Source organism: Suricata suricatta, chromosome 14, assembly GCF_006229205.1.
Source record: "Suricata suricatta isolate VVHF042 chromosome 14, meerkat_22Aug2017_6uvM2_HiC, whole genome shotgun sequence".
NCBI lineage: Eukaryota > Metazoa > Chordata > Mammalia > Carnivora > Herpestidae > Suricata > Suricata suricatta.
Window position 1 is genome coordinate 64,883,031 of NC_043713.1, and position 15,132 is coordinate 64,898,162.

Genomic DNA, 15,132 nt, shown 5'->3' on the forward strand with positions numbered 1-15,132 from the left:
TCCCTGGACTGAGCCAGCCAGGTGCTCCCTACTTTGCCATTTTAAAGATGCTTTGGAATCCAGACCTCTCTGTTAAGGTGCGGAGACCAAAGGGGAGCATGCATTTGTGACATAACCATTGTGAAAGAGCAGAGCACAATGGATGGACCTCACGCTGCAGCCAGGGGTTAGGTCTCTGCCCTGGCTGTGTGAACTCAGGTGAGGTGTGTAAAATGGAGCTAATCACACCCCCTGAGGATGACACAGAACAGGCCAAGTGTCTGTACTTCTCATACAGTACTAGATCTAGACTAAGCACCACCAGCCATTTGGGACAGAGGAGGGGACACACACGATGGAGAAGCATGTCCCTTACCAACAGTGACCTTACAGGACAAGCTCGGACTGTACATTTCAGTTGAGAATTTGCCCAGGCATAAAAAATTTACACTGGTTTACTTTCCTTTTCCCATCTCAGGTTTGGACTTCCTAAAACATCCTCTCACAGTGACTGAGCCCACTTGCAAGGGTGATGTGACGCGGCTCCTTCCAGCCTCTGCGCAGTGACTTTTGCCGGGAGTGGAGTGGCGAGCCCCTGGTGGGCTCCGAGGAACAGTGGCCGCCATGCCTCCCCCTGCCCCGTCCCCCCCACGCTAAGCTGCATGGTGTGGGTGCCCCTGGGACCCCCGAGAACTGACTGCCTGACCTTGCTTCATACGCCCACCAACAACTGCCCCAAGATGTCGTTAGAGTGGCTGGTGGCCTGGAGCTGGTCGCTGGATGGCCTGAGGGACTGCATTGCCACCGGCATCCAGTCGGTGCGGGACTGCGATACCACCGCCGTGGTCACTGTGGCCTGCCTACTGGTCCTGTTCGTGTGGTACTGTTACCACGTGGGCCGGGAGCAGCCCCGGGCCTACGCGCCCGTCAACTCCCTGATGCAGGGCGCAGATGCCAACGGACTGCAGAACGGGTATGCGTACTGCCAGTCGCCCGAGTGCGTGCGCTGCGCCCACAACGAGGGCCTCAACCAGAAGCTCTACCACAATCTGCAGGAGTACGCCAAGCGGTACTCCTGGTCCGGCATGGGTCGCATCCACAAGGGCATCCGCGAGCAGGGCCGCTACCTCAACAGCCGGCCCTCCATCCAGAAGCCCGAGGTCTTCTTCCTGCCCGACCTCCCCACCACGCCCTACTTCACCCGGGACGCCCAGAAGCATGACGTGGAGCTGCTGGAACGGAACTTCCAGACCATCCTGTGCGAGTTTGAGACCCTCTACAAGGCCTTCTCGAACTGCAGCCTGCCGCAAGGCTGGAAAATGAACAGCACCCCCAGCGGGGAGTGGGTCACCTTTTACCTGGTCAATCAGGGGGTTTGCGTGCCCAGGAACTGCAGAAAGTGCCCACGGACGTACCGCTTGCTCGGAAGCCTGCGGACCTGTATTGGGAACAATGTTTTTGGGAACGCGTGCATCTCCGTGCTGAGCCCTGGGACTGTCATTACGGAGCACTACGGACCCACCAACATACGCATCCGATGCCATTTAGGTATGTCGCAGGGGCGGGGGTCTCCTGGCTCACGGCACCCCAGGCCGCCTGAGAGCTCGGTGGCCAGAGTGGGGCCTTGTCACGTTCCTCAGTGTCTCCTGTCACAGGTTGATGAATCGCAGGTAAAAGTTTTTGAGCAGCTCTGTCCAGAGGATGGAAATGACGATGGGAATGGTCACCGTCTGCGCTGCCCCAAGTATGGAAGCCACTAGCAGCGTGTGACCATGGAGGGCTTGAAATGTGGCTGGTGCCAGTGAGGAACAGAATTTCTCGCTTAATCTGAATTTAAATCGGCACGCATGGCTAGCGGCTCCTGTACTAGACAGAGTATCTCTAGAGCCAAGGCTGCTGTAGTGATCGCTGAGTTTCATGACGTCCGGGAGGCCTTGAAAGATGCCTCAGCGCCTCCCGAATCGAGGTTGAAGTCCCGCTTGGTGTTAACGCTGATTTTATTCATGTTCTGGGGAAAACGGGGACTTGCGTGGCGGTGGTTTGGAGGACGAGGTCGGGGTCCGCTTGGCCGTGTTTGTATCCTGGCCGCACCACCAGCTAGCTGTGTTACTTTGGACAAGTCACTTCACCTCTCTGGGCCTCGGTTTCCTCGTTAGAACAGGGGAGGTAAAGAGATCATCCCCTGCGGAGCTCCTTTGAGCGTCTGCTAAGAGGGCGTGTATTCACACACAGCCTGACACCAGGCGAGTACTCACCCTTTAGGAGGGGCTTAACCACCACTCCTACAGTAGAGATGTCACTTCCCCAGGATGCCTTATTCCTGGTGAGTCACACTAGCAGGCTGGTTACGGGGGCAAAGGCGCCACTGGGTAGCATCCCAGACTAGCAGAGCGCACCCAGAGCCTGGACAGGGTCCAGCTGCTGGAAGTTTGCGGTGCTGGCTGCCTTGGCTTCAGAATGGGGGGGAAGCCCCAATCTAGGCTGGGGCAGGGGGTTCATAAGTGTCCCAGCAAGGAACCTCAGGGCTACCTGGGGGGGACCTGGCCCTGCAGCCCTGCTTTCCCCATTGCCCCCTGCTTCCCTTGCCCTGTGTGGGGACTCTGAGTTAAGAGGGCTCCGCTGCTTTGAAAGACCACTAGATTTGAGCAGTTGATGCCATGAGTACTTCTTGAGCAAGAGCAGAGGCGCCAGAGGAGGTGTCCTGGCTCCGTGGTCAGCTGTGGGACTCTCTGTGTCTCCGTCTCCTCATCTGTAAGATGGGGACGTGGCACTTACCTCAGGATTGTTGGCGGGATCAGAGTCTCTTCCGCAGCTGCTTGGCGCTCAGCAACAGTGGCAGCTCGTAGCTTTCGTGATGAAACGTGTGCTGGGCAGTCTCAGAAAGGAGCCCTAAGATGTGGGGCCTCAGGAAACTGTGGGGAAAGGTCAGGCACGCACACCAGGACTGTGCTCTGTGAGCCCTGCCTGCCCAGTGATCTTGGCCGGGACCCTGAAACTCCGAGCCTCCGTTCTTGAGAAAACAGCGGTAAAAATACCTGCCTGGGGTCTCTCCGGAGGATTAGAATTAGGGGTACTGGCAGGTGGAGGGCTGTCAGGGAAAGGGCGCCCTCAGCCAGATTAATCCAGGAGGTGGGGTGCTCAAAGTCTGTGTGGGACAGCAGGGCACATGCCGGTCAGAGCACGCATGGCCGCAGCTGGGGAGCAGAGGAACCTTCCCCCTACGCTGAGCTCCTGACGTGCCTGAGGTTAGACGGGTTGGGTGGGAACAAACCACGGAGGGCCCCCGTAGGGGGGCTTTGGAATTGAGGCTGTGGGCGGTGGGGAGCAGTGCGGTGTTCTTTTTGGAAGGTTTCCTTTGTGTGTTTTTAAAGAGCTTCTGTGTGACCTGCAGGGAGGGGCGTTTGTGGCTGATGCAGAATTCCAGGCAGATGCCAAGGGCCGGTGGCTGGAGGGCCCAGGACCTGCCTCCTGCGTATTAATGCCTGTTGTGCATCCGCGCAGCATGCGTGCGTGTGCAAACCAGGCCCTCACGGGCCCTCATTAGGACCACTCACTCCCTTCCCAGCCAGCTCGTTCTGGCCACCAGAAAAACTGGGCCGCGTCATGTTCCCCTGGACAGCGGGCAGCCTTGGAAGCGGTCCCGCCGGGTTGTGGCTGCTCCCCCATAGCTGGGGCTGGCTCCGAGGTCGGCTTTGCTCAGCATTTCCTCCTTTCGGCTGGCACGCCCACGTTCACGGCCATCCCGGAAGGAAACAGAGGTGTGTGAGACTCACGTGACCTTGGGGGTAGCCAGAGAGGGAGTCCAGAGACCAAGGGCAGAAGCAGAGCAAGCTGGGTACATCCCTTGTGGCCAGGCCTCTGCCAGATTGCCAGGCTGACACGCAGGAAGCACCTGGAGTCCCTGAACTGCGGTCTTGACTTGCCAACCTTTGTCCCCAGTCCCTACCTTCCGTCTGTGTTGGGTTAGGGGAGCTGCCCCTCCCAACAGCTGAAACCCCAGCCACTGCCCTGCCTTTGCCAGTCCCTTCATTTGCCAAGGACGGCTTGTGGCTGCCTCTAGAGATGGCGTCACTCAGCCTGGACCCCACAGAGAGCTTCGGGACGAGCTGTTGCTGAGCATGTCACATAGCACAGGGTCGGGACGCCCCAACCACACTGCCACAGACCTCCAGTAGACATTGTCTGACGCTAACTAGGCAGATTTGCCGGGAGGCTGCTGACCTTCCGCCTGACCAACCGTCAGGAAAGGGCAGGTGAAGACACACCAGGGTATTCAGCACATTCTCACTAAACAAGCCGAGAGTCTGGGAGTGTCCATCATTTCTGCCAACGGAGCTGGTGTGTAGGCCGTGGAGAGGAATGGTGGGCTGCTGGAAGGCCAGGTGGAATGAAGGGGAAAGCCGAAGAAAGTGACCTGGGGGGCTGTCAGGCCAGCAAGCCAGGCCATTTTTCTCCTGGCCCATGGGGAGTGCTGATGAATCATTCAGTGGCCCAGAGAGAGGAGAGCTGCTCTCCGAAGGCCTGGGGTGGACGGTCTCTGCAGACAGGGGCACCCATGGAGAGAGACGTGGCCTGGAGGGCCCTCTCCCTCTGAGCCCATCACCACCCCAACCCCCTCCCCTGCCGTTAACAGTAGCAGGAGCTGGGAAACTGAATGGCCGGGCTCAGGTCATGCAATGAAACGTCCTGTTGATGTCGCAACATTAACTCTAGGCACGGCCACTTTTGTGCCACCGCGCCTGATGGGTGACTAGCACTCGTGCCTCAGTGTCCAGTGTCAGAAGAGCCTGTTCTTCGGAGCCGGAAGGATCCGGATTGAAATCCCAGGTTCCGCAAAGACTGCGTCAGGCCTTCTGGCGGGTTGCTGTCCTTCTGGGAAACTCACTGGCTCCCCCCGGGGAGTGGGGGAGGGTGTGTGTGTACCATACCTCCTTAGCCCAGACCCGTGCCCGGCTCAGCCTTGCGTTCTTGGCGGTGAGGACCGGTCACGCAGCCCGGAAGGTGGACACGCTGATGGCCCCCTTCACAGATGCCCAGGCCCTGGCTCAGAGAGGTTCAGTGACTTGTCCTAAGTCCTGCAGCACATAAGGGGCAGAGCCAGTCATCCAGCCCCAGGCCCGTGTCCTTGTCACTCCTGTGAGCGGCCTCTGTGAGCTCCTGCTCCACCCGTGCTTCCTGGAGCCATCCGCTTCAAGGGGTGCGTTAAAATGCTCCATTAGAGAGAACTCTGTTTCATGTTTGTCCTGAGGATTAAATCGGAGGGGGTGCCCGTTGGTTCTGGGTCATGGCTGTCCTGCTAGTCACTGAAGACAGTCCAGACCACCACGGTCCCACCCCCGTGCCTGTTTCCTCCCAAACCATCCTCCCTGAGAGCCGTGGGGCCGACCTGCCTCTTGTGAATCGTAGGTGGCTGTGGTGGTACCTCCATTTACAGACGTCTATGCAGTGACGGGGCCCAGTGCTTCCCGAGCCCCTCGGACGTGAAAGTGTGCGCACAGCAGCATTTCAGCCAGGCCTGCTTTCCGGGGCTGTGTGCCGAGCTGGGCACTGGCCGCTTGCAGTCTTGTGCATATGGCCCCTTAAGAAGGTGGGGGCCTCTTTCTTCTTGGAGCTCAGGCGTTTCTGAAGGGGTGACCTCCAGTTTCCCAGAGGGAGGCCAGAGGAACTTCGAGTAAGAATCCGCTCTCCTCGGGCTCCAAATGCATTTAAAGCTTGGGGCCCAAAGAGGAGGGCCTTGTTTCGTCTCCACCAAAACAGCCCTAGAGACAGGGCTGTAATGAACACAGCTCCTGGGCCCGGGGGGGCCTGAACCTGGCTGCCCTCGATCAGCAGGCGAGGGGCGGAGCCTGTCCCACAGATGGGCTTCGGGGGTCTCCCAAGTGCGGTGTGGAGCCTTGACCGCCCAGACCCACAGCCTAGGGCAGCAGAGGAGTGCATTCTTCCCAGGAGTGACACTCAAGGTTCGCAGCCTGTGTTGCCCTGTGGAAGGGCCCCCTCCCCCCCCCACACCCTCCGAGGGGCTCCTAGGGGCCGGGCGGAGGGCCTGGTGCCTTGGGAGTTGAGAGCTCACACCAGAGCGGGCCATCCCTGACCCCATCTGCCTTCACTGTCTTTTCTCTCCTTTTGCCCCGAAGGTCTCAAAACTCCCAGTGGCTGTGAGCTGGTGGTGGGGGGAGAGCCCCAGTGTTGGGCAGAAGGACGCTGCCTCCTCTTTGACGATTCTTTCCTGCACACTGCGTTCCACGAGGGTGAGTGACTGCCGGCGGCGGCAGCGGACGTTAGAGGCTTTGGTCTTTAGCATGGCTTTAGGTTTCCAGAGCGTTGAGTGAAAGCGTACCCCACCCCCATGCACAGTTTCCCCTTTTGTTACCCTCTCGCGTTAATTGATGCGTGATTATGAATTAAATTCTTGTGTCCGTTAGGGTTCACGCTTCCTGTCATATGTTCTGTGGGTTCTGCCAGATGTATAGTGACATGTACCCACCGTGACAGGATCCTATGGAATAGCCTCACTTCCTTGAAAATTCTGTGCTCCCCCAGCACATATTCACCCCTACCTCTCTCTATATGCCTGCCCAGAACCTGATGGAGCCGCACTAGCATTCTTGTTCGAAGAGGAGGTGGTCTTCCCACCTATGCCAGGGGACAGGTTGGGTCCCTGCCCCAAAGCTCACAGTGTGGGGGCCCGCGCAGCGCGGCTCCTGGCTCCTGATCCAGGACATGTGGTGCGAACATCTTCTCTCTCGCGCCCTCCGTTCCCCAGGTTCGGCAGAGGACGGCCCACGGGTGGTTTTCATGGTGGATTTGTGGCACCCCAACGTGGCGGCGGCTGAGCGGCAGGCTCTGGATTTCATCTTTGCTCCAGGACGATGAGGACAGTCCCCGTGCTGGAGTCGGCGCCAGCGGCCGCGGGTCAGCCTGGGCAGGCTGGGATCTGGGCCCGCCCCCCAGCCGCGCTGGGACCCCACGCTCTGAAGCCTGCCTCGACGGAAAGTCCTTACTTGGAATCTTGAGATCACTCTGGGTCCCTCTTTCCTCTGATTATTGTAAATGGGAAATTTTCGGCTTGTATTTCCTTACATCTGTTCTTTTTTTTCCCCAGTCATTTGCTCCTGTGACTCCTCTCCGCCTAACTGCACATTATTTTGCTCCGTGGCTGGAGGCTCAATGCCCGTCCTTGCCGTATCGCTACTCGGTTTTCCCAGTGCTCTGAAACAGAGCAACCAAACGGTTATCTGTCTGAATGTAATAACGTGACACTACTCCTGGTCATCTTACGAGAAAAACAAACAAAACTCGACCAAAAAACTGCAAACCAGAGTGCTAGAGACCTTGGCCTCTGCTGTCATAGCCACACAGGGGACCCTTCAGCACCCCCCCCCGACCCCTGGGGCCGGCAGGGTGGGAGAGTGGGCGAGCCCCCACAACCTGCCGGCTTCCTAGGCATGGGCCCTGGGTGGGGAGCGGGGGCAGTGCCACAAACCCTGCCACGGTTACGCTGAGCCCTGTCAGGCCCCCAATGGCAGGGAGCGTCCGGCTGGCGGGACTGGCGGCTCGTGCATCGACACGGCTCCCCTGGGGCTGGTGTCCCGGAGGCCACGTCGGGGCACCCGCCGCTCAGCAGCGGAACGTGTGGCCCACTTACCTCACTGCCTACTGAAGCCCCACTGCCTGGAAGATTCCCCGTGCAGCTATTTCCAGCCCGTGGCGACCAGCGTCAAGGAGGAGCTGAGGCATGTGCTGAGACCTCGCCTATGCGGGGACACTCCAGGGGCCACCTTCCTCTGGCAACGCAGGAATCACGGATCTCACCAGGAGGTGTCTGTTTTGCTTTGGAGCTCTGTTGCCTGTGAGTTTCCATTTATCTGTCTGCACATAAATGTCCCAGCACCGGGCTTCGAGACGGCGGAAGTGTTGCCCCCTGTCCCTGTCACCGCACGGGGCACGTGCCGGTTGACAGCAACCAGGCCAGCATGTGTGAGAGAGAGAGCTGGCGAGAAGACCCACGGTCACGGTGCTGGCTTCACGGTCGTGTGTGAAGGACGTGGCCGGTGTGAGGCGTCAATTCTAGAAACAACACCCTCCTGTTAGCGGACTTGTGCAAGAGCAGCCTGCAGCCATGCTGGAGATGCCTGTTTTGAATCGCGCCTCACGGGCAGTGTCGGGTTTACAAAGCCATGGGGCGGTGCGGGGATGCAGTTCAGCCCACGGGCAGGGCCCGGGCAGCGGCTGCACGGAACCTGGCAGCTTCCGGGAGGAACAGCCGTCAGAAGGAACCCTGATCTGAAACGCACGAGGTGGTTACTAGCAAGTGAGCAAAGAAAACATGGTCTGTATTTGGAGAAACTGTCTACGCAGGTGTTTTTCAGTGATCAGGATGCAGGACGGCAGAGACTTCGAACACACCTGAAGTCTTTCTGCTCATTAAGTATCTTGTTCCAGAATCACCGAGGTGCATGATTTCCGTACGTACTGACTGCCCCCCGTTTACGGGGCCAACAGCCCACACAGGTACCCGGCTACCTGAGCCCGTGTGACATGGTTGGGGGGCAGGAGATAAATAAAGGATCTTGCTGAAAACCAGAGTGGACTGGTAAAGTGGTCTTTGGGGGGAGGGCAGAAAAGAGGGGTGACCTGGGCAGGACCTCGCAGGACTTGGAGGCTCTTGGTGTTTGCATGAGTCTCAGAGACAGGTGGGGCCCTAAATGTGGCGGTGCGTGGTGAGTAAAGCAAAGCACAGTTCTCAGATGACGGGGTGGGGGTGGGGGGCGGCAGCAGCAGCAGCTGCATGGAACATTCAGGAACTGTAGGTGTCAAGCTGGGCAAAGAACAAGGACCGTGGGTTCACAAGGTGGTGGGTGTTCGGGACTCCATGCCAGGAGCTGGCTCCCACCCAACCTTGGGCTGGTCCCTGAGCCTCTAGAGCCTCAGTTTGCTCCACGGTAGAGGCAATACCTGGCACATAGAGCGGCGACAGTCCCCTTCCTACCACAGTGGCTCCAAGCAGGTGGGGGAGGGGAGCAGGTGAGGAAGAGGCGTGTGGAAGGAAGAGGTGGATAAACCGGAGGAAGCAGGTCCCCCAGTAGCTACACTTTGAATGTTTTCCTTTTAAAGAAGGGTAGGTGAGGCGGGTGGCCCAGAGCCCCAGGCGCGCCCTGGCTGCCTGGCATCTTCCCAGCTGGCCAGCCTCCACCCGCTTCCGGGCTGGGCTCCCTCAGCAGGTGGAAGGGAAGAGCACCCCGCCCGGGCAGAGAGGTCTCTCACCCTCCTAAAGTGTGCATCGCCAACTAGGCAGGTGCTAACGTAATTGGCACGCTACGGCTGAGGATGCTCAAGGTGAGAAGCGGGGGCCTGAGAAGCGTGCATCGGCTCCACGGCCAGCCTGCACAAGGTCCCGCACCGGGCCCCCAGCACCTGCTCAGGACCTCCAGACTCCCCCCAGCTTGTCCGGGTTCTGGGCACAGCGACCTCACTTGTAACATCAAATGCCCTACAGCCTGTAGCGGGGGGGGGGGGTGGGGGGGCGGTGTGATCTTCATCTGCCAGTTCTTGACTTAGCCCGACACATACTGATGCCCACCCCCCACCCCCGCCTCAAGCAGCTCAGTTTTTTGTTCAGGGGGTGTTTTAACTCCTTTCCTGCCCTGATTCTAACACGTAGCTGGGGCTGAGGCCCTGCTCAAAAATGGCAAGGCCTTTGAAACCAGCCAGCTCCAGGTGAAGTCCCTGTGTGCCCTGTGTCACGCCGGGCAGGCCACCTAACCTGGGTCTCTAATGGATGGCAACTATTTATTATTTATTATTATTTATTATTTTTTATTAATTTTTTGGAAGTTTATTTTGAGCAAGAGAGCAAGCAGGGGAGGGGCAGAGAGAGGGGACAGAGAATCCCAAACAGTCTCCGCACTATCCCTGCAGAGCCCAGTGCAGGGTTTCAACTCGAAAACCGTGAGATCATGACCAGAGCCAAAATCGAGAGTCAGATGCTGAATCAATTGAGTCACCCAGGCGCCCAGGATGCGCTATTTTTAAGACTCTCTTCCAACAGTACCTTGTTGAACCTCTTGCAAGGTGTAACACCCCCATTCTCAGTTCTTGAGTCTCTGGTATCTGACCAGCCCCTTTCGGACCGGGCTCAGATGCAACCAGTCAGAGCCTTCCAAACCCCTGGTACTCGGACACTGGGTCAGGGCTGGGGGCATGCCCCAGGTTCTTCCACTAGCACCACTGAGAAGGAAAGGCCACTTTTCATGAGGTATGGATCGGGATCTGGTGTAAAGAAAATCTGAGAGTTAAACCCACAGAGGAGAGCAGCTTCCACCACCGCGCCGAGGTCACCAGAGTCCCGGACAGAGCTTTGCCTGGACTTGACAGTTACGTGAGCCGGTAAACTCCCGTTTAATGCTGAAGCCCAGTCTGAGTTGGGGCTGCTGTCCACCAGAAAGTCCTGATCCACTCTGCTGGCCGAATGCCTACTTTCCCAGGCTTCAAGTGAGGTTTGAATAAGGTAGCGTCAAGCTCTGGGTGGAGGGGAAGTGCCCCACATGTCATTTTTAAATGGAAACATGAGAAGCAAAAGCTGAGTACAAAATGCTGTTTGTGAGGCCCACCGGGCCCTGCTCCCAGCCCCCCCGAGATTCACCTCCCAGCTAACGCTTGCTAACCAGATGTAAACACAGGGAGCAGGACGGAATAAGGCCATATATTTTCGAGCTGCTGACAGATGGCTGTGAAAATAGTCAAGCAGATTGGAGCTTGATGTGGCAGGAGGCAGCACACACAGAGACCGATTTACTCTCTGCCTCCTGCCCAGGCGAACATGTTGGTCCTGACTTCTGATTGCCTACCCTTCCCCCCTGTTCCCTGCTTCCAATGCATTCGCCATGCCGGATCCAAGGGCAGAGTCCTTTTCTTCCTTGGGCATGGAGAGCACTGTGCCCTCTAAGGGATTCCTCTGCATGTATTTTTGTCCCTTGAGTACTTGGGGCCAACACGGGTGAGCAGAGACAGTCGTGTGCATTTAGTAGGCTCAGAGCAGCAGCTGCCGGGAGCCAGGTCACGTGGCCCGCTGGAGGATGACCGGAATTAGAAGAGAGGTCTGGCAGCCTTTTGAGTCCCCCTCATACGTTCAGCTCTCATCCTCATCGCTGGCACGGGGACCCCCCTCCTGGAGATGCCGTTTGCCCTCTTGGGACACTCACTGGACCCCTACTTTCTGAGGGTCCCCACAATATACCACCCCTTCACATAATTACCCTTTCCTCTCCATTCCCAAGAAGACATCGAGGTTCCGAGAAATAAAATAACTTGGCCCCGTTTCCACAGCAAGAAAGTTGAAGGGGTGTGAGCTGTGCCCTGGGCCCTGACAGCAAAGCCCACATCCCTCCATGGCTGCAGGAGCCCTTTGGGCTGGTCGAGCAAAGGATGGAGGCAGTGCTTTGTCACCAGCGCAGGGGAGTTGGGGGCTGGCTTGTCTCCTCCCCTTCGCCCCCCCCAGGGGGGTGCAGGGCCCAGCCCAGCGGGCAGGCTGGGCCCAGCATGCATTGACACTCTGCTGGGATCCGGGCACACACGGGCAGCCAGCTCCGAGGCTCTAACAGGATCCAGAAGCACCGTGGACTTCATTCCCAAGAGAAAGCTGATTTCAGGTTACGACATTTAAAGTAAAAAGAGCAAATGTCTTTTTTTTTTCTTTTTCTTTTTTTTTTTTAGCCTTGAAGCCCTTAGAACCTTTCCCTTAAGCTTCCCAGATTCAGCAAACGCATTGTAAAAGGGTCCAGGTTATCTTATTTTCTCCTCAACCTAGTCCACATGTTGGCTGCACAGCTGTCCTCTCCAGGGTTGTCACAGGGGCCCCGGGGGACCTGCCCCTCCTGTTGCCCTGCTTCTGATCCATTCGGGAGCCGATGGACTCACTCCCCTGCCTCGAAGCTCCCCTTTGCCCCAGGATGTTTGCCTGGGGCTAGTGTTTGCAAGGCGGGCCCTTGGCTGTAACCAGTGACCACAGGCTTGGTAACTCAAAACAACAGAACTTTCTCGCGTGCTTCTGGGTGCCCAAGTCCAAAATCTGTTTCACTAGACCCAAATCAGTGAGTTCCCAGAGTGGCACCCCTTCCGGAGGCTCTAGGGCAGAATCCACACCTCACCTCTCCTGGCGTCCGGTGGCCCCCAGCGTTCCTGACTTGTGACTGTGTCACTCCCGTCTCTGCCTTCGTGTCACCTCCTCTCAGTGTGAATCATCTTCCTGTGCCTCTCTGATAAGCACACGTGGAACGGCACCAAGATAATCCAGAATGTTCTCTGCATCTCGAGATTCTTAAGCACACCAGCACGTTTATCATAGGAGGTAACCCAGGTGCCAGGGACAGGGGGAAGGCGGTATGTTTGGGGCCCACCACTGGGACCTCACGGAGCATGTCACACCCACTCGCTGCGGGGTACGAGGAATCAGAGGGGGTGTGAAGGGCTTGTCAGCTGGGAAAGGACCGCCGTGGGGTTGGCACTCGAGACACCGGAGCAGGTGACTGCAGCCAGGCTTCACGTGCTGCCGCTGTCAAGGTGAGGAGAGCCAGTGCGCCTAGATGCTGCCACACAGGGAGGCAGTGTGATTAGGCTCAACCGCCCCCCTAGGGACCGGAGGTCCTTTCCCAGCAGGAATCTGATTGCCCCTATTAATCAGTCCATGGGAACTTGATCCTTAAGGTTCAAGAACTGCAGATGCTGGACAGCCTGACGCAGACTGACCCAAAATAGACCCTTGCACTCCCTCCTCATGCTGGTTCCCCACTTGCATAAGGCTGTCGTCCAGGAGGCCTGGAGTATTCAGATGTCACCTGTAAACCAAGGCAGGGCAAGATCTGTCCTGAAGATGTTCCAACAGAAGGGCCCCTCACTCTGGGGAGCCTCGAGCCCAACGCCAATTGTGAGGGTGTGGACCCGGCCTGCCATGATGTCCTCAGAGCCACTGGAAACTGCAGCATCAAACAGGAAGATGAGGGGTTAAGTGCTCCTCTTGCAGCAGCCTCGGCCACGGTCACCATCAAGGCTGCTGCTGAGGGCCCTGAGCCTACCTCCACTGCAGATAGTAAAAAGGGCCAGAGTAGCAAAGGGAAGGGGTGTACGATGTTCACAGACTTCAGCTTTTCTGGATTAGTCCCGGGGGATGAGACTCGTGGGTGGGTGGGGGTCCTTTCCCACACAGAAGGGAATAGGATTCCGACGGTCCCATTTCGGTGGAGACTGGAAGAAGGCTCTCAGCATACATGACTTTACAGAGCTGTCCTCTTTGGTCTGGTGCTGGGGCGGGATGCTGGGGGGCACTGGCTCAGGGCAGGTTGGATGATGTGCTGAGGCGGCTGCAGCCGGGAGCCCAGAGGGCTGGGCCAGGGTGACGGTGAGCCGTTCAAGAATTCAGCAGTGGGAGGCCACCCTCTAAACTGACTCCCAGCTCCTGGGCAAGAAAAAAGGTGAGGAGGCTGGCGCTTCCCCCCTCCTCTTGCTGCCTCCTGCCAACCCCCCCTTCTCAACTCTGGGACATGCATCCTGGGACCAGGACATGACCATCCAGGGACTTTCCCAGCTTCCTCTTTAGTACTAGCCATCCTCCACCTTGAGCTGATGGGTTTCTTCAAAACTGCAGGGGGAAGGTTTCACTGGTGCCCACACACCTCCGTCACAGGCCTCTCAGAGAAACGGGCTGGGTGCGGCCAGGAAGGCTGGGGGCTTGGGGCCATTTGGGTGGACATCCACTTCCAGAAGAGGGAGGCACCTGGATGGCTGGAGTAAGAAGAGGGGCCAGCGCAGGGCCCAGAGGAGAGGAAGTGGGGACCCAGCTGGCTATCAATGTCAGGCTCCCACGCCGTAGGAAGAATGCTGAGGGAGTGATCACAGGATCTTCCCCAGTTGTCCAGTGCAGCCCTCCAAGGTGGGAAGTGGGTAACTGGGGTCTGAGACTGCAGCTCTGTCTAGCACAGGGCTAAAAAGCAGTGCCAAAGCAGTAAGGACCCTGGTTTGGTGGAGGGATGTTGGCGTACGAGTGTCTTAATTATCTACCACCGTGTAACACATGATCCCCAGACAGTGGCTCAGAACCACATGGTCACATGCTTTTGGAAAGCTGGGAATTCAGAAGCAACTTGGCTTGCTGGTTCTGGTTCGGTTTCTGCCGAGGCTGCTCTCATCTGAAGGCTTGACTGGGGCCGAAGCGAGAAGGCTCGCTCACACAGCTGTGGGTAGGAGACCCTCACCACGAGGGCTTCTTGAATGTCAGCTTGCCCCAAATGAGGTGACATGGGAGACGGGAGCTGCTGTGTGTCATGTAACCTGCTCCCAGAAGTCATGCTGTCGTTCTCACCATGTTCTGCTCTTGGAAACGGATCCCTAGGTACCACCCACGCTCAGGGAGGAGGGTCAGGCCCCTCCTTTGCAGCAAAGAATCTGTGGACATGTTTTGAAACAACCATTGCATGTGGGTCTCATGGTTTCCGGTGACTGTTTAGACGTACTTTGGGGGTAGGGTCTAAAGGGGGAGCATGTGGCTGCCTTGAGCATGGGTTTTCAGGAACAGAGGCATTTTATATTGAGTGTTTTGGGGCTCAATGGTAGCCCTGAGAATGTAGAAGGGGAGAGAGATTTGTGAAAGGAAACCCAGCAAGATTCAGGTCGGCAGACAGCCAAGTGATCTGCCCGTGACGCGGACCTGGTTTGGAAGAGTCCCGGGTCTCGGGCGGCTAGCTGAGCTGCGAGGAGGCAGATGGGTTCTGGGTTCCAAATCCTGTCCCCACTTCAATACATGACAGCTTTGGATGTCCCTGAGCTCCAGTCTGGGGCCCTTGGAATTCTGCAGTCCCAGTGAGCAAAAGGCAAAGTGTGGCTGCTTCAGAATACCGCACAGCAGGAAAGGACTGGGCGGTGTGTCGTCTGTCGCGGGAAGGCTCCTAGACAGGCTGGCCCAGGGGCTCACAATGAATTTGTTCTGGGAGAATTCAGCAGAGCAACAGACCCTTCTGAAGTGCGCCTGCACTCACCTGCCCGCACCGGATCAGGCTTGGCAAACTGTCTGTGCCAAATGGGCACAGGTGTGAGCATGCACGCACAAACACAGGCACTCATAAAATATCTTAACTTTAACTTTCTCACGAGAGAGGTCACAGC

The 15,132-nt window shown here is 57.6% G+C and overlaps 1 protein-coding gene across 1 annotated transcript; it reads left to right on the forward strand.

The window, feature by feature from the left end:
* The first annotated feature begins 460 nt into the window (after positions 1-460).
* Positions 461-8,564, forward strand: ASPHD2 (aspartate beta-hydroxylase domain containing 2). Its single transcript, XM_029922731.1, has 3 exons — positions 461-1,527; positions 6,114-6,227; positions 6,743-8,564. Exons 1-3 carry the CDS (start codon positions 642-644, stop codon positions 6,850-6,852), a joined length of 1,110 nt encoding a protein of 369 aa, XP_029778591.1. The 5' UTR covers positions 461-641; the 3' UTR covers positions 6,853-8,564.
* The last annotated feature ends 6,568 nt before the right edge of the window (positions 8,565-15,132 follow it).

Bases quoted from the DNA above. Each gene is read 5' to 3' on its own strand.
- ASPHD2 (XM_029922731.1), top strand. From the start codon at position 642: ATGGTGTGGGTGCCCCTGGGACCCCCGAGAACTGACTGCCTGACCTTG. The intron at 1,528-6,113 runs GTATGTCGCAGG...TTTGCCCCGAAG, and splicing joins ACGCATCCGATGCCATTTAG to GTCTCAAAACTCCCAGTGGC. The intron at 6,228-6,742 runs GTGAGTGACTGC...TCCGTTCCCCAG, and splicing joins GCACACTGCGTTCCACGAGG to GTTCGGCAGAGGACGGCCCA.